The sequence below is a fragment of the Sarcophilus harrisii genome, chromosome 1 (genome assembly GCF_902635505.1).
Source record: "Sarcophilus harrisii chromosome 1, mSarHar1.11, whole genome shotgun sequence".
NCBI classification, from domain to species: domain Eukaryota; kingdom Metazoa; phylum Chordata; class Mammalia; order Dasyuromorphia; family Dasyuridae; genus Sarcophilus; species Sarcophilus harrisii.
The window spans coordinates 550,221,838-550,243,292 of NC_045426.1; the positions used below are offsets into that span (position 1 = coordinate 550,221,838).

The 21,455-nt window shown below is 32.5% G+C and overlaps 1 protein-coding gene across 5 annotated transcripts in view; it reads right to left on the reverse strand.

Annotated features, from left to right (window-relative positions):
- Positions 1 to 6,793: 6,793 nt before the first annotated feature.
- Positions 6,794 to 21,455, reverse strand: part of HIVEP1 (HIVEP zinc finger 1) — a 173,122-nt gene continuing 158,460 nt past the window's right edge. For all 5 annotated transcript variants that reach the window (XM_023496336.2, XM_023496337.2, XM_031946846.1 and 2 more), the window contains exons 8-9: positions 12,688 to 13,196; positions 6,794 to 9,443 (exon numbers count right to left, since the gene is read on the reverse strand). In XM_023496336.2, the coding sequence (XP_023352104.1) occupies positions 8,301 to 9,443; positions 12,688 to 13,196 (1,652 nt within the window). In that variant the 3' untranslated portion in view covers positions 6,794 to 8,300. The remainder of the gene's footprint in view (positions 9,444 to 12,687; positions 13,197 to 21,455) is intronic.

A 21,455-nucleotide genomic window follows, 5' to 3' on the forward strand; every position in this document is an offset into this window, starting at 1 on the left:
TACCTGCAGCACATACTGTTTGTGGGGCTCATGGGCAAGTAACCTCTAACTCCAGGCAATTTGTACTGGTAGAAGGTATTTCCTCATACAAGAATTCCTCTATTTATGAAATCACAAGGTCAGTTTCATTCTCCTACCCCACCTATCAAAGTAAAAGTCTTTATCCCTTCTTTGACCCAAATATTAGTTTGGTTCTTACAACTGTAGGCCATATGGAGACCCTAAATATGGAAATTATTACCAGGCTGATGAAAAAGCAGGTAGCAGGAAGAATATAGGGAAATCCTAAGAAAGAAACTCAAATAAACTCAAATAACAGAAACTTTTATTTGAGGATAATTAGAGTAACTGTTTTCTCATCTTTGTTTCTCTGCTTGTAAGCTCCCCCTTGTTTAGGGTAGATGGATGATGCACTGATACATTACTTAGGGAACATGGATTAGACTAGAGGCAGCAAAGTGGACCAGTGGGCAGAGTGATGGATTTGGAGTCAAGATATGAATTTAAATTTTACCTTCAACATTTACAACCTATGTGAACTTAGGTAAAGGTCACTGAACCTCTCCATCTCAATTTCTTAATCTGCAAAATGGGGATAAAAACAGCATTTTCTTCATAGGATTCTTGTAAAGATCAAAGGAAATTATATATACAACTAGCTTAACAAGCCAGTAAATCCTATATATGTTAGCTAAAGCTACTCCCTGTTCCTTTTAAAATGTAGTAATATAACAATAAAAATACATTATCAATAATTTTTAACCTAAAATACTAATAAGAATTCAAAAAACTAGTATGACAGGCACATATTTAAATTGATGGTTGTTACATCAAAATAAATCATTTAATAAAAACTTTTTTTTACTTTGTTATTTGCTCCTGAATTTATAGCCATGCCTCCAGTAGGTATCTTTATCAATCCTCCTTTTGTCTCTGATTTTTAGTTCCCTTTCATTTGTTTCCTTTTCCCATTAGAATGTAAGCTTCTAGAGGAAGCTTTTTGCTTTTTTGTTATTTTTAGTTGTTTGTCCTTTGCTTTCAGAGAGGACCTTGAAATTAGCGAGGTGATGCCATGTAGTCTATGTGAACTGGATTTCAATGAGTGAAAGGGCAAAATAACCAGCACTTTCTCCTCCACAGCTATCTGGGTCCGATGATAAAATATGGATCAGGACAACTGGAGATGGTCTACGATGCAGTGGGTTTTTGTATCCTTAGGACAGCACAGTGCCAAGGCACATAGTAAATATTTAATAAGTGCTTTTTGCCTTGCCTTGTCTTGTCTACTGCCCAAGACTGGCTATTTATAAATTGTATACTCATTATATTTTAAATATATTTAAACTATATACATAAGTTTTAAATTTATAAGTAACAATTAGGGACTTAAGGTCTAGTAATGAAAATGTATTGTTGTAACACAAATATAGTCTAAAACTTATAGTAACAAAGATGTTCTTATAAAGGAAAAGCATAAAGGTGCCATGATGAAAGATATTCCCAAAGATTTAAATTTAAGTAATCAAAAGGAAGCAACTTATGAATCCAAATCAGTCTTAACTTTGACCTTCTTGGATAAAATACACTTGCCATTGTCAAAGAAAGCTAATCATGCTTAGCTAATTGATTTTAAGAAAGTTTCTTTCCATGAATGAACATTAGGAATGGACAGCTTTTTAATTTTGCACCTAACACAAGTTCCTGACATCTCATTTAGCAAGACTCATATGATTAGTTAACTTTAAACACTCCTTTTCCAAAATCTAAAAATGAATCTTGCATTTGTTATAATCAAATTTCATAAATAGCTATTAATCTTCACTAAATAATTTTAAATGTATTGTGAGACACTGATATATCTAATGATATTTCATTTTCCACTAATGTGAAGCTGGGAAAAATAATGAACATGCTGGATGGCATCAGAAAGCAAGGAAATTTGTATAGGCTACAAAAATGATCTGAATTAAATGTAATCAATGCATATTTGGGTTTTTTAACTATAAAGACATCTGCATCCAGAGAATAAACTGATAAAAGTATTTATAATTATATAGGTACTTATGTACATATATATGTATACACACATATATATTTAATATTTGTATGTAATGGTTGCCATTTCTAGGGCAGGGAGGGGGGAAAGAAGAAAAAAAGAGTAAGTTACATGATAAATTTAATATATATTTTAATAAAATGGCAAATTGTACATAATTATTTGCAGTTTCATGTACAATTATCAATGTTTTATTCCACTAGATTATGGAATTGCTTATTAATAATATTCAGAACAAAATAATTAAAAAACCCTCCAGTCCACAAGTACTAGACAAGGAGGGTGTCAACAGGATAAAGTTGAGTATTTTACTGGATTCCAAGCTGATTGTAAATCAACCGGATATGAAAAGAAAAAGTAGTATTATTTCTGTTATGCTTAAAGAGTTATTACATAATGAAATTACAGTCCTTCTCTTCTTTGCCTTTATTAGACTATACCCAGAGTAAAGTATTCAGTACTGAGCGCATATTTTCAAGTTGGAGCATGTCCAGTGGAGAGTAAAGCAGGATGGTAAGGGACTGGAAACCATAGTATAGGAAAATTATATTAAGAAACTGGTGATATTTAGGCTGGAGGAAAACATAAGACTAGGATGGACAAATTATTATGTATCTGGAGAGCTTTCAGGTAGAAAAAAAATTGTACATAATTCTTTGCACTGTGTGTAGTTCTTAGCATTCGGAGTGTTATGGACTTTTGGTAAAGTCTGTAGATCTTTTCTCAGAACGTTTTGAAATTGATAAAATTGGGTTACAGAGAAATTATGTTGAAAGTTACCTATCTATAATATCTCATCCATCTATCCATCTATCTATCCTACCTACCTAAATTTGACTATAAGTTGCAGTTTGAGAATTTTCATCCCAGACAGAATTTGCAGAGGCATGTTTTGCTTGCTATATATAAGGAAAAGACCTCCCAATACTTAAGTTTTCCAAAAATATAATGGCACTCCTTTAACTATATAGTTATTTATATGGACATAGGCAAGTTATTTAATCTTCATGTCAGACCTTGCATTCAAATTTACTATTATGTTCTCTAGCAAGTTACTTAACTGATGAGTTTCATTTCCTCATTTGTAAAATGAGGAACTGAATTCACTACATTACATATTTCCCCCTTCTCCTTGTACAGTTAATAAGTTGATGTGTCCTTGTGACATAATATATACTTGTAGGAAGAAATTATAAATTATTACCCCCATTGCCTGTCCAATTATTGAATCTGGTAATGCTTAAACATTTTTAAGCCTCCATCCTTGGACAATGGATTTGACAAGTAAGATTTATGTCACTACCACCACCATGACAAAGGCCGTCAATCTCACATCTAAATTATTAAAGTCTGCTGGTTGCTCTCTGCCCCAACTTTCCCCACTCCAGTCTATTTTCCACTCAGTATCAAAGTGATCTTCCCAAAGTGCAGGTCTGACAATATTGCCTTCCATATTCAATAGACTATATTGGATTCAATTTTTTTTTAAAGTCCCCTTGACATTCAAACTCTTTGTAAATGGCCCCACTGCATCTCTCCCTTACCTTTCCAATTTCTACAATTTGGTGACACTTTCTTATAATTCCTTTCAAAAGTGGCTTTCTCTCATGATTCTTGGCTTCTTCTCAAGTTCCAGCTAAAACCTACCTTATATTGGAAACTTTTCCTGAGTCACCTTAACTCTATAATATTTTCCCTTTATTGACTGTTTCCAATATAGCTTGTATAGTTTCTTTGTACACGGTTGCTTGTATGTCAAATCCAGATTAGACAGTGAGTTCCTTGAAAGTAGAATTTTTTTTTATCTTTTTATTTCTAGCACTTAGCATAGTGACTATCACATAGTTGACATTTAGTAAATTTGCACTGTACTTCTCTATGATATGCTATTTCTCCACTGACCTTGACATTTTATGATGGAACAAAGTAACATTTTTGGCTGATTTGGCAGTTCCCTGTATTTCATTATTTGTGAGTTACTTATATTGGGAATGAAAGATCAAAGAAAAGCAATGCTTTCTAAGGAAAAGTCAACTTCTAAAAGCAGTAGGTCAAAATTAATTATAGTACTTCTAATACTTATTTTGCAAATTATTTTTTCATTTAAAAAGTGATAGCTTAACAGTCTATACTGATGCATTTCTAATATATAATTTACTACATTACATAATTAAAATATTTTCTTATTCCAATACCAACACATAAACAAATTAAAAGCTAATAGCTAATATTTTTAAAGCAACAAAAGTAATCTATATTAAAGGTTTATTCATGTGATAAAACTTAAAAATGCTGCCATTAAATCCCATCAAATCCAAAAATCCTTAATAAAAGTAGTTAGAGTTTGACATGCATAATGAGATCATCTAAATTTTCAAACAATATCAAGTTGCTTTTTAACATGATCTACATATAAATTCATGAATCACACATGAGCTACTCAAGAGTTTTAAAATATCAGTGTCATTAGTCTGTACTTCCCTAATGAGTTTCTTGTGAATGTGACATACTGATGTGTATGCTATTGCCAAGAGTCACATTATTTTATTTTATTTTATTTTTTTTAACGAAACCTTTAAAAATGGATATCAGAAGGAATACTTTGGATGGAAACACTGGCAATGCAAAAATGAGAAACATCTTTAGAACAAAAATTTGATGTTGCTGAACAACATGAACAGTCATAGAACTTCTAAAAAAGGATAAGATGTTGAAATACTGAATGTATGGCACAAAATATTGTGAAAGACACAGGAGAAAGAAGGGAATAAAGGCAAAGTTGTATTATCTTTTTTCTTTGACATGTAAATGATAATGAAATGGAAATGTTACAAAGATAAGACTCAAAGTGTCCTTCACATATATGAAAATTTCAATTAAAAAAATCCTTCTGAGCATAGTCACATTTGCAAAAAAAAGTTAAAATTTATTTAAGTTAGTGAAACAAAATGGAAATGGAGTTGACAGTAAAGTTAACTTTTACTATAAATTATGGTTAGCAAATCACTTTTAAAACTTCCATAACTTAAAGTTTCATAACTTTATATTTAGAAGAAAATAAAGGTGGGTACTGATAATGTTGATGAAATGAAGTTATTCTGGAAAATAAACTTATTCTGGAAAAAACCATAAATAAAACTTATTCTGGAAAAGGAGGCCTTCCAAAACAAATACTCTTAACAGAGGAAAATCTCAATTTAGATTTAAAGTATTTAAGGATGTTTTGATACTTTTACTGGGAAGTAACACAGAGGAGGATTTTAAATGAAAACCAATGTTTATCAGTCTTGAAATCCTCCTGCTATAATCACTGAATGTTTCTAGTTCTTTGGTAATCAAATAAGAAAGCCTGGATGTTTTAAAACTGCTTCTGAAGACTGATTTTCAAGTCATTTTAGCCCAGCTATTGAAAAATATTGGATAGATCACAATGTTGCATTACTAATTTTAGATAATGTTGTAGATGATCCAATTACACCTGGTTTACTGAATAGGGTGTGTTTAAGAAGCTGAAAATGATAATAAAGAAGCAGACAATATACCAAAAAAAAAAAGGAATTCACTCTCAATTTGAAGATATTTTTTTGAGCTGCACAAGTAATGAAGCCAAAAATTATGAATGTTGATGCTGTCAATTGAAGAAGTCAAATTCCACTAAGATGTGGATAAAGTTCTCTGCACCAGCTAGCATATGTCTGAAGATTTAAAGATAAAACACTTCAATCTCCACTGCTGAAATATTTTAGACATCAATAATATAGATGTAGTTTTGTCTTTAGACATTAAATAACATTAACATTTTAAAATTTTGCTTTTAATAAGCAATCATTACCTTGTAATAAATCTAAATCAGAAATTTATTATCTTTTGTTATATTAATAAATTTAAAAGATTATTTAAAAATTGATTGTATATTTCCATTGGGTAGGAATCAATGACCTTATTTTACATATTATAACTTCAAATAGTATAAATTCAAATACTGGTCATTACTCACTTATTGGACCTTGTATTCTAAAATAGTTTGTAAAGGAATATAAAGGCATTAACTATTTTACATTAAGAAAATTCAATAAAGGAAATGAACATGAAGATTCAAATCTAAATTATTAGGTAACATCTTGTGGGTTCCATCTCACTACATTCAAATTTGGAGAAATCTTATTTTTTCTGACACATTCATGCCATAAAAACTCATGTGTCTGTGTATATGTACACACACAAACACACACATATATATTTAATATCAGTCTATCACCCCCCTCCCCCCTCACCTACCTACCTACCTAGCTATCTATGAATGAGTCTCCCCATCTTACCCCAGCTGGAAGTGCAAAAGATATTCAAAGGCTTATCAGCTTGCTCTTCAGGTAACCTGATGGTCTCTGCTTTTTGGGGTTCTTGATATTGATTATGAATTTAGTACGGATGCCTGATATGCACTTAAAACTCCAGAGCTTGAGATTCATCAGAATCAGCTTCTTTAAAAGCTAGAGCTACGAGAATGTACCATCATGCCTGAACACATTTATGCTATTTATTATTAACTGTTTTGAAAATCCAGACAAAGCATAAAAGGTTAATAGACAATACATAATTAAGTGTAACATTTTTTAAAAAATTAGATTTAAGGAATATATTTAAAAGGCAATGCAATTCCCATTACAATTGCAGGATTTTAAAAAAATCTTTCAATCACTGATTGTAGCATATAATAAACAAAACACATGATTGTGGAAAGTCAGTTTTTATTATTTTGATAAAATTTGATAGTTAAATTTGTTGAAGTTTAACTGATTTTTAAAAAATGTTGACTATAATTCATGCTACATTATGTTAAGTACTGAAAAAAAATTTGCATGTTAAACAATGTATCAACTTCAAATTGCCAATAACTTTTAACAAGTATTTTAGGGCTCTCTAGAGAATTAAATTAAGCCTTCTATATTCATGTATTAGATCTCTTTCAATTATGGTATTTAAGAATTCTTTTCTTCAAAAACTATCTATCACATGGAGGCATTATGACAAGTTCTTTATTCAAAGATATTGGTGAACAACAAATCATTATTTTTATTTTCCTGAAAGAATATAGTGAAATTAAATTTCCTGAAACATTTCCTGAAACAAAGTTGTTAACCGTGACCATTGGAAATTAGTATTTAGATATTCTCAAAGCCTGGTATGCCTTCCTAATTTAGCAGAAAGCTTATAAAGGTGTATCACAGGTAGAAATGATTCTTCAGAACAAAGGGAAACTTGCTAAATGAGAAATCGTATGCATACATTATTGCCAGCAAACTACTTTTCATTGGTTGCATCCAAACCATGCTCACAAAATACAAAACTTTTTAATACTTATGTCTTTTTTTATAAAATATCTTTATGTTCACATTTTGAAATTACAACTGAAATGCCCATTTTGAACTAAATCCTATTTGCCTTTTTAACTTGGTGCAAAGATGCCTTTAGAAAGACTTTTGTCAAAATAACTAAGCATGAAAAAATACTACCCATGATTTAAAAAAAAATTTTCTCATTGGTATTTACTTCAGTTTTAAATGGCAAAACAATAATTCTATTACATCCCCTCCCCACTTTTCTACTCCAAAAAAAAAAAAAAAAAAAGAGGGTGGCAGCATACTAAACCTAAGAATGAGGTGAGTATACTGCTCTCCAATTCCTAGATGGCATAAAGAAGGCACAACGTGAACAATGGTAAAGTCAGTAAACAAAATTTTACTGGAACATTTCATAACACAGAGAAATTCTGTCTGAAGTGTAAAGCTACTGTCTTACACAAGAAGATGGAGAGACCCATTTCCAAGACTAATATGGATACAATAAATATGGAGTTTTACATACCAATCTGTATACAGAAACTTTCCCCTACAACCATAAAAATTTACATTTAACAGTGCAACGTATAATTTAATCATTTGATTTGACATAAGATGTTTCACTTACTAAACACAAGCAGCTACCTGGTTTTCATATACATATATAATATGTATTTATATATATATTTTTTTCAACAATCTGTACAAGTTTCTAAACATAAAACTCCAAAAAAGGCACAATTGTCTATACAACATGTACAAAAATGGTTGGAGCTGACAAGAAACAACAATTATTGGTCAAAATTTCATGATTGCACAAAGATTAATAATGAATTTGTGTCAGAAAAAATGTGCTTTAAGGAAAGAAAGGTTTGCCAAGAAACCTTTAAGTGTTATAAAAAAATCTAGGTTGCTATCACAAGCCTGTCCTCATCATCATCACTACTGCCTTCACTAAACTGCACTGTCTTCTGCCTCCGGGGCAGGCCTGGGGGCTGGGGCTGCGGCCTCTGGAGAGAGCCCGCCTCAGACTGCACTCTCAGGAGGGGCTCTGAGCCAGAGCCCTGCGGAGAAGGGGTTTCCTGCTTTGGCATCACATGATTCACCAAGTCAGCTGTTTCCACATCAGTTTTACCTGTGCCATCAAGCTTTCCGTGTTCTCTTCCAAGAGTGGGTTCTGATGAGTTTGTGACATTGTACCGATGGGCTTTAGGTGACCCCTGAGGAGATACAGCAGTGGTGATCTGATTGAGATCTGCTGCAAGAGTCTGTTCTGGTTGAGTTTCACACGCTTTGTTTTGGGAAGCTGGTGTTTCAGGAACTCCATGTCCATCTACAGTTACCGGACTAACCGAAGGAATTAAGGTAGGCAGTGCTATGTTCAATATTTGTAGGCCTGGAATGTGTGTCTGAGGGCTAGGATTGCTTTGGGTAGAAGGGTTTGCAGTCAGAACTTGAAGTCCTACAGCATTCAGTGCAAGTCCTGAAGGATGGACTTGAGGAGTGATATTTGTGTTGGCTAGGCCTAAAATATTTACGGTTTCCATGCTTAATGGCGGAAGAGTTTGCAAGCTTGGTGCACTTAGACTTTGAAGGCCCGGGACACCAATCTGGCCAATAGGAATACATGGCATGACACTGTTTAAATCAGCAACTCTAGTGGGATTTGTAGTGCCAGAAACTTCTGTGGCTGGATCCCCAGGAAGGCCTGTAGTTCTGTGAATCACACCGACAGCTGGAATAGTCAGTTGCATGGGACCAGCTTGAATTGGTACAAATGTGGAGTAAGCAGTTAGGCCAGCAGGAACCACATGGATTCCTCCGACTGGAATCATACTAAAGGGTGTCCTGGTTTGTTGCTGTGAATGCAAAGGAAGATGGCTAAACAAATGAGTTTGAGGAGGCATCAATTCTGAAATATGTTGCAGAGGTATTTGCTGTTTATGTTCTTGGATCTTAGGATAAGGTGAAGCCACTGAAGGGACCACCACTGTTGTCTGAGTGCCATGGTCCACTGCTGGAGAAGGAAGGTGCAGAGAGGGTATATTCTAAGGGGAAAAAAAAGAAAAAGAAATGGACAAATAAAACTTCACTTTTTTGCAATATTTTACATGACAGAGAACTCATTCTGCAAAATGATAATGTGGAGTCTATTTTCTTCTGGCAGCAAATTAACACAAGATGAAGCATTAATTTGGTGAATTAATTTCCAAATTGCAACAAAATCTTTCATCAAAAAATTCAACAAACTTATTGTCACAAAGAAATAAGTACAGGCATGGGAGAAACTGCAAAAAAAATAAGCTTGAAGGATACACCAAAAAATCTTGGAAAGTATCTCAGATTGTGAGGCAATCTAGTCTTATCTCCCACAGAAGATTATAGATCTATTCATAGATTTAGAGCTATAAGAGACCTTTGGAGATAATTTAAATCTCCTCAATTTTACAGGTGCATAAACTGAGGTCCAAATAGTTGAAGTAGCTTGCATAAAGTTAAACAAGTACAAAGTAGCAAAGTCTAGAGCTGAAAGCAGGTCCTGAACTACAAATATATGGCTTTTCCTATTATTGCTTCTCAACTGATTTCTGGACATCAAGACTCTCCCAAATATACCTTATGGATATACTAGTTGGGTTAAAAGATCTCTGGAGAACCAAGTTCTGATAGAACAATATTTTTATTCAGTGTTAACCTAACATATACTAAAATATGCCTCAAGCTGAAATTTTCAATGAGTCCCACTGTGTTACTTATAATAGTATCTCAGATATTTCATGGGGTTATACTATACAATAATGTTAAGGTGGGCTAATCACATACTGTGGAATTTCTGAAATGAAAGTGATCTCAGAAGTCATTCATTCTGAATCACATTTATGCAGAACCCTTCCCATCACCTCTTCTGTATTCATCTTTATTCTAAAAATACTGAACTTTGCCCTTATTTGCTTCTCCTTTAGCATATAAACTCCTTATGAGTGAGGATTGAGCTTATTCTCTTCATTAGTATCCCTAGCACCTGGAAGAGTGCTCTTTGGTTAATAGGATTTAATAAATGCTTATTGATTTGAGATGAATCAGGAAGGAAAACAGGTTGAGAATAGTCTACACTGGATTGGAATTCATTATATCAATGAATGTTATGATAAGATTTTTCTAGGCAGAGGCTGTAGCAATATTGGCCAAGATGGTCAGTGCCAGGCAGTCGTTTTTATACTATTCAATGGACAATGAAGATTTATGGAGTGTTTGGAAGAGTGACATGAAGGAGCAGCACATTTCTCAAATGTAGGAGAAAGGGCTGGAGAAGGGAAAGACAGGCAGGAAATTAAGCAAGAGTTGATCATCCTAAGCCTAAGTGATCAAAGTTGAATAAGAATGGTTACTGGCAGAGGACTAAGAAGGAGATGCATTAAAGACTTATTTAAGAGAGACAATCTAGGAGGCAGCAAAAAGAATGGATGGTAACCAAGATGGGATTAACCAAGAAGACCTTAGTTTAAATTCTGCCAAATTAGCTGTGTGAACTTGAAATATATCTATCTCAATGTTCTCATCTGTAAAAGGGAAATAATAATGACACTTAATTCATTTATGAGGATAAAATATTTGTAAAGCATTTTGTAAATCTAAAGGTTTTATATAAACACTAGTTATTTTTATTTTTATCATTGTTGGTGTTTTGTAATTAACAGGTAATTAAAAAACTGCAATTCTAGGAAGACAAAGATAAGAGAGTCATCTGCCCAGATGTGAAAAAGGATGTCTTGGGAGTAAAAGATATCTTCAAAGGACAGAATATAAATAAAGCAAAGCCAAGATTAGAATTCTAGAGGACAAACTAAAGGAATGGGGAGGGATTGAGAAACCAATAAAGGAGAAGTCTTCCTTTAAATCATTATAATCTATGATCTGTGCCCAAAAGGCTATACATGCATGCATATCCTTGACCTAACAACACCCCTTCTAAGTATAAATACCAAAAGAGATTAAAAAAAAAAGGAAAATGACCTATATGCCCCCCCCCCCAAAAAAAAAAAAAAAAAAAGGAAACTGAGAGGATTCCCATCAAATGGAGAATGGCTCAATAAATTGTAGTATGTGTTTGTGATAAAATATTATTGTTCTATAGGAAATGATCAGCAGGACGCTTTTCAAGGAAAAACAAAACAAAACAAAACAAAAACCTGAAGAGTCCTCCACGAAGTCAAGCAATGAAAAATACTGTATACAAAGTAATAGCAATATTCTGGGATGATCAGCTGTAAATGACTTTGCTATTCTCAGCAGTACAATCATCCATGACTGAAGGACTTATGATGAAAATTCCCATCCATACCTGATATGGTATATGATTGTGTGTGGATACAGATTGAGGCATTGTCTGTTGGGTGGGGATGGAGAGAAGGGAGAGAACCTAGAACTCAAAAATTTTAAAAACAAATAAAAAAAATATCTGTTTTGAATGTAACTGGGGGAAATATTAAATAAATAAATTCTATCATCAATATATCAACCTCCCTACTCTGATATGCTGACAACAGCTGATAACAGCATTCATAGTAAAAATATCACTATATGGCCTCCACCTCTGACTGCCCAAGCCACATGTGGAGTGGAGGCACCTATTGCAGGCTCCATAGTTTTAGCTGCCATTCTACTAAAACTAGAGGGCACTCACATTAATGCTTTAAGATTTTTTTCAAAACAATAAATAAGTAGGGTAAGTAACAATATCTCCATTCTACAAGTAAGGAAAACAGGTTCAGAAAGACTGCCTAAGTGACAGGCCAAAAGTCACACACCTGGCTCAAGGCAGGACAGGAGCCAAGTTTTTTGACTTGAAATGCAGTTTTTGCTGTTTAGGAGTTTTTTTGACTACATTGTGAATTATACATAAAACAAAAAACAAATAAAGCAAACTAATATAACTTATTAGGTATTGTTTAGATATAAGAAGAAAATAAAGTGAAATATGATTAAACTAGATGAGGAAAATGAAGGAACAAAGAAAACTAATAATCTGCATCTACCTATTATAAATGCTTTCATTGAAATTACATAACTCATCCAGTAATTAATTTGGATAGCATTTGATTTGACTTAATTTGATAAAAAAAAAAAAAAAAAAGACCTTTTTCTTTTAAGGTCTATTAACAAGCAAGGGTTTTTTAAAACTATTAACAACCAAGGTTTTTTAAAACAGTAATAACTTTCTACCTACAAAAAATATGCTTAAGATATATTTAAAAACTCAATATATAACTATAGAAAAAATAATCTACTTACCTGTGTTATACTAGTAGGTTTTACTATCATAGTACTTCCCGCTACTTCATCAGGATAGTCTATAGACATCTGATGGCACGGTGATCTGGGAGCAGCTTCAGGGGACTGAGTAACATCTTCACTAGTTACCTTCTCTTGTGTACTCTCATCTTTTGTACCGTGCTGCCTTGTTATCACTGGGGACATAGAACTCCTACTGCCTGATTGCACTGAGCTAAGTACAGTCATCTTTGTGAGTAGGGCTTTAGGCAGAGCATCCATAGGATCTGAGTGTACTCCAGAAAAACAGTCTGTCATTCTACTTTCCTCATCAGTACTTAAAGACTCCTGAAGACTACTTCTGGATGGATGATGCTGAGGGCTGGCAGTCACTGAAGGTGCTGCAGACAAAACTGATTCACTCTGACTATCTTCATCATCTTCTTCATTTTCATTCTCATCATCATCGGGGCCATCAGAATCTTCAATCTCATATCCTGACTGCTCATAAATAAACCTTTGTTTTTCACCTGTTAAAAAGAACCCAAAGTTGATATGTTGTAAAAGTGCTTTAAAAATAATGTGTTAATAATTAATTAACATTTGAGCACATGTTATGTGATGTATCCTCTGTGGAAATATGAAATGTAGCTTACAATGCAACATAGTTGAGGACATAAAAAACATGCATGAAAAAAACTGGAGAATAATTGTATAGAATAAAATATGGTCAGAATTCAGAAGAGTGAGAAAACAATGTATTTTAATTTATTCAAAGATAACTGCAAAATTGTCAGAGACCTCTCCTAAAGCACAGCATTGTCTCTTAAAATATAATATTTATACAAACTGACATACAATTTTCCTGCAAAGAGGAAAGTCTGCAAAGGTTAAATGAAGTCTGTCTTATTATGAGCTACTTGAAGGCATTTTTTTATGTGGCATCTCCAGAGCTTAATACAAACTCTCTCTCACACACGGAGCAGATATTAAATAAATATTTATTGAACTGATATGATTTTAAGGTCTATTAACAACCAAGGGTTTTTAAAACAGTGCAACTTTCTATTTACAATAGGTAATGTATACCAAATCCCTTGATGCTAAAATATCAGAGTAAAGGAAAACAAGTAAGCTTATTTCAGTCTTTAGCAGTGGCATGTTATGGAACATGTATTTAAAAAATAAAAGTGGGGAAAGTAAAAGGAAAAAATAAATGAAAGAAACAAAGCATTTTTTCTTAGATGACAAAATTGCCTGAAAATCATTACAATTCTGTTCAATATATTCTTTACATTATAAAGCATGAGATCTAGGGCAACCATTTGGATTTTTACAGTTTTTTTTTAAATAATGTAATTCATATCTATGTTATAGGACTTGATCAAATATTTACTGAAAGCCCATTTTGTACCCAGCTATAATACTCTTAAAAACAGCACCAATAACTTCTGATAAGCACTGAAAGCCATTTAGAAAGTAAATTAATACAAATTCAGCATTTAGCTTCAGAAGCATTCAAGAAATTGTTATTACTGATATTGTGCCTTTCTTGACCATCTTTCAATAAATTCTCCATAGAAGAGTCACAGTAAAAGCAAAACAAATATTTCCTATAAGATTAAGAGCATCAAAGTGAACAAAAATTCTCACTTTAGGATTTAGAATCAGCATTATAAATATATGGTTACTTATGTGACATAATTTCAGGATCAATGGAAAAGTATCTATTAGTCCCATTTTTTCCCTTCCCCAATCATCTCTTACAAACCTTTCTAGATTATCCCCACTCCAGGAGGGATCTCATTTAACAGGAAAACTAACAGGAAGTGACCTCATCTGAAAGTACATACAACATTCCAAATTCATAGCACTTTTCTATTCTTTTAAGGAACACAAATCTATTTTCTCTCCTTCTGATCCCAACTCTATTGAAAAGAAAAGAAACAAAATCCTTGAAACAAATATGCGCTGGCAAAATAAAACAAATTCCTCATTGGCTATAAATAAAAATATGTTTCATTCTGCTCCCTAAATCTAACACTTTTGTCAGGAAGTTGACGTATGTTGGTTCTCTGCAATCACTGGTTGTCACTGTGTGGACCATAGTTCTTACAGTTTTCAAAGTTGTTTGCCCTTACAGTATTAAAACTGTTTTCTAGATTCTGTTCATTTCATCATCAGTTTATAAAAATCCTCAAAACTGTATGCTTTTACATTATCAATGTCATAGGATAAATTGTTCTTTTGGCTTTGCTAAGCTTGACTCTGTACCAATTCATAAAAATCTTTCTACATCTCTAAGAAATCACCAATTTCCTCATTTCTCACAGTGCAATAGTTTTGCATTATATTCATATAACCATAATTTATTTTACCATTCATTATTTGATAGACATTACTTTAGTTGTTTTGTTTTTGCTAATCTCAAAAAGAATTACTATAAATATTGCTGGCCATATTGGAACCTCCTATTCCTTTGATCTGTTTTGGGCATAGGCCTATCAGTGGAATAAGTGGATCAAAGGGCAGGCATTGTTTTGTAACTTTTTTGTGTTTAACTATAAATTTCTTTGCAAAACATTTGCACCCATTCACAGTCCCACCTGTATATCAATTTGTCCTTTTCCACAGCCCCCAGACAATTATCTTTTTCCCCTTCCTGTCATCTTTGCCAATTTGCCTGAAGTGGAATCTCAGGATTGCTTTAATTTGCATATCTCTACCCATAATTTGGAGCATTTTTTTCATATGATTATAGATAGCCTGGATTTTTTTTTCCCTTGAAAACTGCCTGTTCATATCAGTGGTCTATCAACTGGGGAATGGCTTTTATTCTTATAAATGATAATCAGTTCTTAAAAAGGAAACTTTGCTACAAAGACTTTTCTCCCAGTTAATTATTTCTCTTTTAATTTTAAATTTATTACATGTGTTTATGCAAAAATTTCATTATCCATTTTATTTTCTGTGAGCCTTGTTCTTTATCTCTTATTAGGTCACAAGCTATTCTCCTATCGACAGAACTGATAGGTCATTTTCCCCCATGTTTCTTTAATTCCTTTATGATGTGACCTTGTAAATTTACAACATGTATCTACTTCACTCATATCATAGTAAAAAGCATGAGGTATTGTCTAAATCTAATTTCTTCCATACTGCTATTCAATTTTCCCAGTTTTTATCAGTTAGTTAGTTTTTATCACAGTAGCTTGAGTCTTAGTTTTTATTGAACTAGGGTACTAATGGATATTTACTTCTATAAGGTATATATCTAATTTGTTTCATTGATTCATTTTTTAAACCAATATAAAATTGCTCTGAGAATTGCTGTTTTATAGTATTGTTTGAAATCTGCATTACTAGATTCTCGTTCCCTCTTCTTTTTTCACCATTTCCCTTGAGATTTAAAAAAATATATATTATATTTCCCTCCTTCTTATGAATTCCAATATCTTTTTTTTTCTGGTTCTATATATAATCCTTTGGTAGCTAGAGTTAGCTAATCCACTTTTTTTCCATTGTTCAAGTGGTTTCTGAAATTAACTCAAACAGGAAAATTATTGTTTCTCCTAATAGACCTCACTTAACCAAACTTTATTGAGTTGCCAGTGCAGTAAAAAGGGGGTTAAAATTTATAAGACTGTACTTCAGTTTTGTGTGATTCTGGAAAAGTTATTTTTGATTCTGGGCCTTAGTTTCCTAATATATTAAATTAAGAGGTGAACCAGATAACCCATAAGATCCCTTCCAGCTTTATCAATTAAATAGCCAATAATCCGATAAAGTGACTTTATACATTACTTATATGAAATGTGAATACTTGCTTTTATTTTGCTTTAAGTTTAAAAATTTAGCTGTCTGCATATTCTCATTATAATTCTGTTTTAGATTACTTATAATCTCCTTGTCAAAAAGTTTAACATTAAATTTGCTCTATTTGATGCCCAGGTTTTTATGATAGCAAATGCAAATCAATATTTAATAGATACTTTTTTGATAACAAATATGATTAAAGCTAGAAGGATGATCTCTTATCTGAAACAGAGCAAGCATGGACTTTATTTATGATATTTTGCCAGAAGTTCAGATTTCTATTTTCTCAGGCTGTGTTCTTTGAAACAACTTAATTCATTTCTTGAATAAAATGATATTTCCGTATTTCCCAAAGATCTGTGATTTCATCAGCATGAGATTCTGTAACCAAAAAATTCATTACCTCTTGTCCACCCTCCTAGTCATGCATTATTAGCTTATGAAATCATGTGCTGCACTGGTACAGATCAACACATATAGATAAATAGTTTAATATGAATTTTCCAAGTTCATTCAATTTTCAACTGGAAGAAATTTCACAATACTGAGGAATTCTTTTACAATCACTTCTTTTCTTTGGTTACTACAGTTTCTATTCTTGACAATTACATACCTAGATCATTACTCAAATTATTCAAGGTGTTTCAAATACAGGATGATAAGATAGTAAAGTCTGAACTGTTATATAATTTGGACAAAGTTCCTGCCACTTGGTTTATGATAATCAAGATTTTCTTCTTATGGTTGCTTTTATTAAAATTTCAAATTAAAGGAATGAGGTTAAGGCTCTAGGGATCAACAGGAATGTTATGTGTATGAAGCACTTAAAAGACTTTCCATGTTGACAGAATCTAAGAGAGTTTGTGTTCTTTGGAACATAAAAATAAAATGTGGCATTGGAATAGAGTTTCATCATATCATTTTAAAAATGCAATATGCTTTATGTAACCATAGCCTTCCAGGATCATACAGTAATATGAATTTTTTTCCCTTGTTAAAAATTTACCTTAAGATAACCAAGACTTCACAGAGTCTCAAGAAATATTAATGCTAATTATGCTATTTATTAAGAACTTTTTTTTTTAACAGTTGAGAAACCTAAGGCAGAGTTTAGGTGATTTGCTCAGGGTCAGAGAGCAATAAGTGTCTGAAGCTGAATTTGAATTCTTGTCTTCCTGATTCCAGGTTTAATGTCCCATCCACTGTCCCTCTGAGCCCAGTGGCATCATGGAGTCAGTCTCTATGGTTCAGAAGAATAGTAGTTCATTGGAAATTCTAAAAATGATGAGTTTTCAAACTAGCTAACAGGGAATGGAGACAACTGTCTACTAAAGCTGTGTGAATTTGGGCATTGTTGCCCAAATGGATTTAGGGGTAAGGAACTTACAAGGCTCAGATCAGGAGAGCAGCAAGCAGATTACTCCATAGATCAGACTGTATAGGGCTTGCTAAAAATTCACAGCTCCAGAGCCACCTTAGTGATCTTTGAAAGAACACACAACTCATCTAGAGAATACAGCATCAAGCTTCAGGATGATATAGACTAGTATCATACGAGACCATGAAAGTCCCATGAGAAATGTGAGCCTAACTCTAATAAAAATGTCCCTAATAATACAATACAAAAAGGAAGGTTAAAATACTCAGTAAATTTTGAAATACAAATGTAGGAGTCAAGAAAATTCTGAAATGGTAAATACTAGTGAACTGTGAGAAAGGACTTTATAAGGGCAATGTATTCACATTTTAACAGGGGTAAAGAAAAATAAAGTTGTCTTCACAAAAGCCTAAACTAAACAGGGGTCATGGAGGCATAAAAGTAAGAGAGAAGAGCAGGGAATGGTCATGTTCTGATGAAATTTAAAATAAGAAAGGAAAGAATGTTAATGCAATGGAAGAAAAGGGAAGGTTGTGTGATATAATTGTGAGCTAAAATCATATATATCCAAAAAATATAGGCTTTTTTGCAGAAGTAAAGAACCAGAAACTAAAAGAAAACTATTACTCAAGGAATGACAGGAAATTCTGGTACAAAAATGTAATGGAATTCTGCTGTGCTATGAGAAGTGATAAAAGGGATAGTTTCAGAGAAAATAGGTAAAATCTTTATGGACTGATGCTGAGAGAAGTGAGAACTTGGAGAAGAATGCAATATATTATAGAAAAATACTTTAGAATTGTATTCAGTGGAATTATCACCTAAGATTCCAGAGCAATGATGATGAAGTATGCTATTTATGACCTAATAAAGGTGAAAATCCAAATATTCAGAATAAGAGACACATTTCTGTCACAGACATATGGAAATTTACTTTGCTTGTACATGCATATTTGTGATAAGGATTTTTATTAGAAGAATGATGCTTATTAATTAAAAAAAGAAAATTTAATTTAAAAGACAGATTTCATTATATCAAGAAAACAAATCAGTCAATTAACAATTGGTTACTGTGGATAAGAGACAGAATAAAAGGAATTGGGAGTAGGAGAAAAGAAACAGCTCTTGCCCTTAAGGAGCTTACAATTTAATGGGGGAGAAAACAAGCAAACATATGTACAAACAACCTACACATAGTAAAAATAAGAAATAATAGTAGGAAGGCACTAGAGTTGAGAGGTTGGGAAAGTAGTACTATAGAAGGTCTGATTTTATTTGGACCTGAAGAAAGCTAAGAAATCAGTCAGCAGTCATGGGGGACATGCCAGAGTAAACACCTAAAGTGGAAAGTTGGAGGCTCTTGTTTGAAGAATAGTCAGTTGGTCAGTGACATTAGAATGAAGAGTTTATGGCAGAAGGTAAGGGTAAAGGTATAGGGTAAAGGGTAAAAACTAAGAAGGTGGTAGTGGAAGCAGCAGCAAGGACATGAAGGGTTTTGACCATCATAGAAAGGATTCTGTATTTGTTCTTGAGAGAATGAGCCTCCCATGAGACACATTTAAATAACCTATGTTGCTACATGGGTGGCACAACCTGACAGATTCAGGAAAGCAATTTTCTTTACTCACTACTACACAATATAAACTATAATCAATAAATGCCCTTTGAAGAAAGGATTCAATCTTAAAGGATTCATTCTAAAGAATGGATATGTCAAAAACCACAGAAACAATATATAATTATATTAATCACAGGATAACAATGAAACAAGACTAATTCATCACACTTCACAGCCTGCTTTCTCTCCTTCCCCCACATCCCTTAAACAAGTAGTCAGGCTCAATCTCTGCTAACTACAGGTGACAAATCCCTTAACCTTATTCTGATCCCACAAAGCCACAAAGCTAGTTTAGGAGACAGAGATGAATTGTGAATTACCCAGACATCTAGCTTTAAGTCTAGTAGCTTTGTACTATACCATGTGGCTTCTCTATTGTGGTCATTTTATAAATGAGGCAACCAAGAGTCCTAGAAACAACATGACCTGTCTAAGTGAGGATTGGGGCCTTCTCATCCTTTAAGGTCCAGCTCAATCGATCTTGAGGTGACAAAGTCTTCTGTGAATGATGATCTTCCCTCTTTAAACTCACAGTACTTAAGTTTCTGTACCACTTAACACACTATCTCTTGTGTTATACTTCTTGTATTATTGCCTTATTTTTTTTTCACTCTTTAACTTGTTTTTCCTAATCCATACCTAATGCTGCCTAGTACATAGATATATCAATATTGATGAATTTTGAAAAAAAAGCAAATTTACAAAGTTGAGATAATTTTGCATAATTAACACTTCATCTATTAATTTCATATTAAAGTTTTCTAAGAATATCCAATCCAATTTTACATATTTATAGAACCAAAGCTCATAAATATCTAGACTAATCTAGCATTATTCCAGTTAGCATTGGATTTTAAAAAAATTTTAAATTTAAAAGAAACAAAATTGTGCATATTTAAATACAACATAGTTTTACAAAGACAAAATAAGCTTTAATGAAAAAATAGACTATGTGATTTTCACAAAGTCCATAGGTTATCTTCCAGAACAATTTTCACTTCAATTCAAATCAGTCTTATTAGCACTGCTAAACAGTGACACCTACTGGGAAGAGCTCAACCTAACTACAAAGATAATATTTGATCTTTTATCATATACCAAATTTTCTTTAAACACACATAATTCCTCTTTAAGAATTCAGAACTTTCTGATATATTAAAAATCATATGTATAAATATGTGTGCAGATAGACAACTGAGAGACAGACACAGAGAAATTTGCTGAAAATGTTAAAAAAAATAAAGGTTAGAGCTTAATATTTGCTTACTCTGTGAATTAAATATAAAGGCTATCAAACTTGTCCTTGTGATATCTAATTACTCAGATAAGTTCTTTTAAAAAATACTTATATCAATAAAAACAAAAATATCTTTAAAATTATGATTTTTCTGAAGGTTTTTGAAAAAATAAGACAAGAATGTTACTGACAAAATATTCTTAAACGAACATATTTTTATTGGGTTTAGGAATGTGACTTTATGTAATTAACTCATTGTTATTATTACATGTAATTAGTTTTAATTATTTCTAAATCTTAAAGGGATAAGAAGAGCTTACAATTCTGTGTTCTCAAATTATCTTCACAGTAAGAACTATATAACTAAGAACAAAGTTTCCAGTTGCGTTTTATCATATTAAATGCTTTGTGGGTCTGGCAGTTTAAGGAACAAAATAACAAAATAACATTCCTTACATTGTAAGTAGCATTTTGGTGTCAAAAACATTCCTTGTCGATCAAGACATACAAAGCAAATAGCTAGAAGGATGATTTTTGACATAAAAGATGAACACTAAAAAGTATTTACTAATATTCAATGATTACAAACACAAATTACAAAGATTGATAAAAAACACCAAATATATAATCTTATATAGCAAGAATGTACTTTATTCCTTTAAAAAAAAAAAGGCAATTAGAATCCTAATTAGTGTGTGAGTTTGGATCTGAATTCAGATATTCTTAAATTCTAAGCCCAC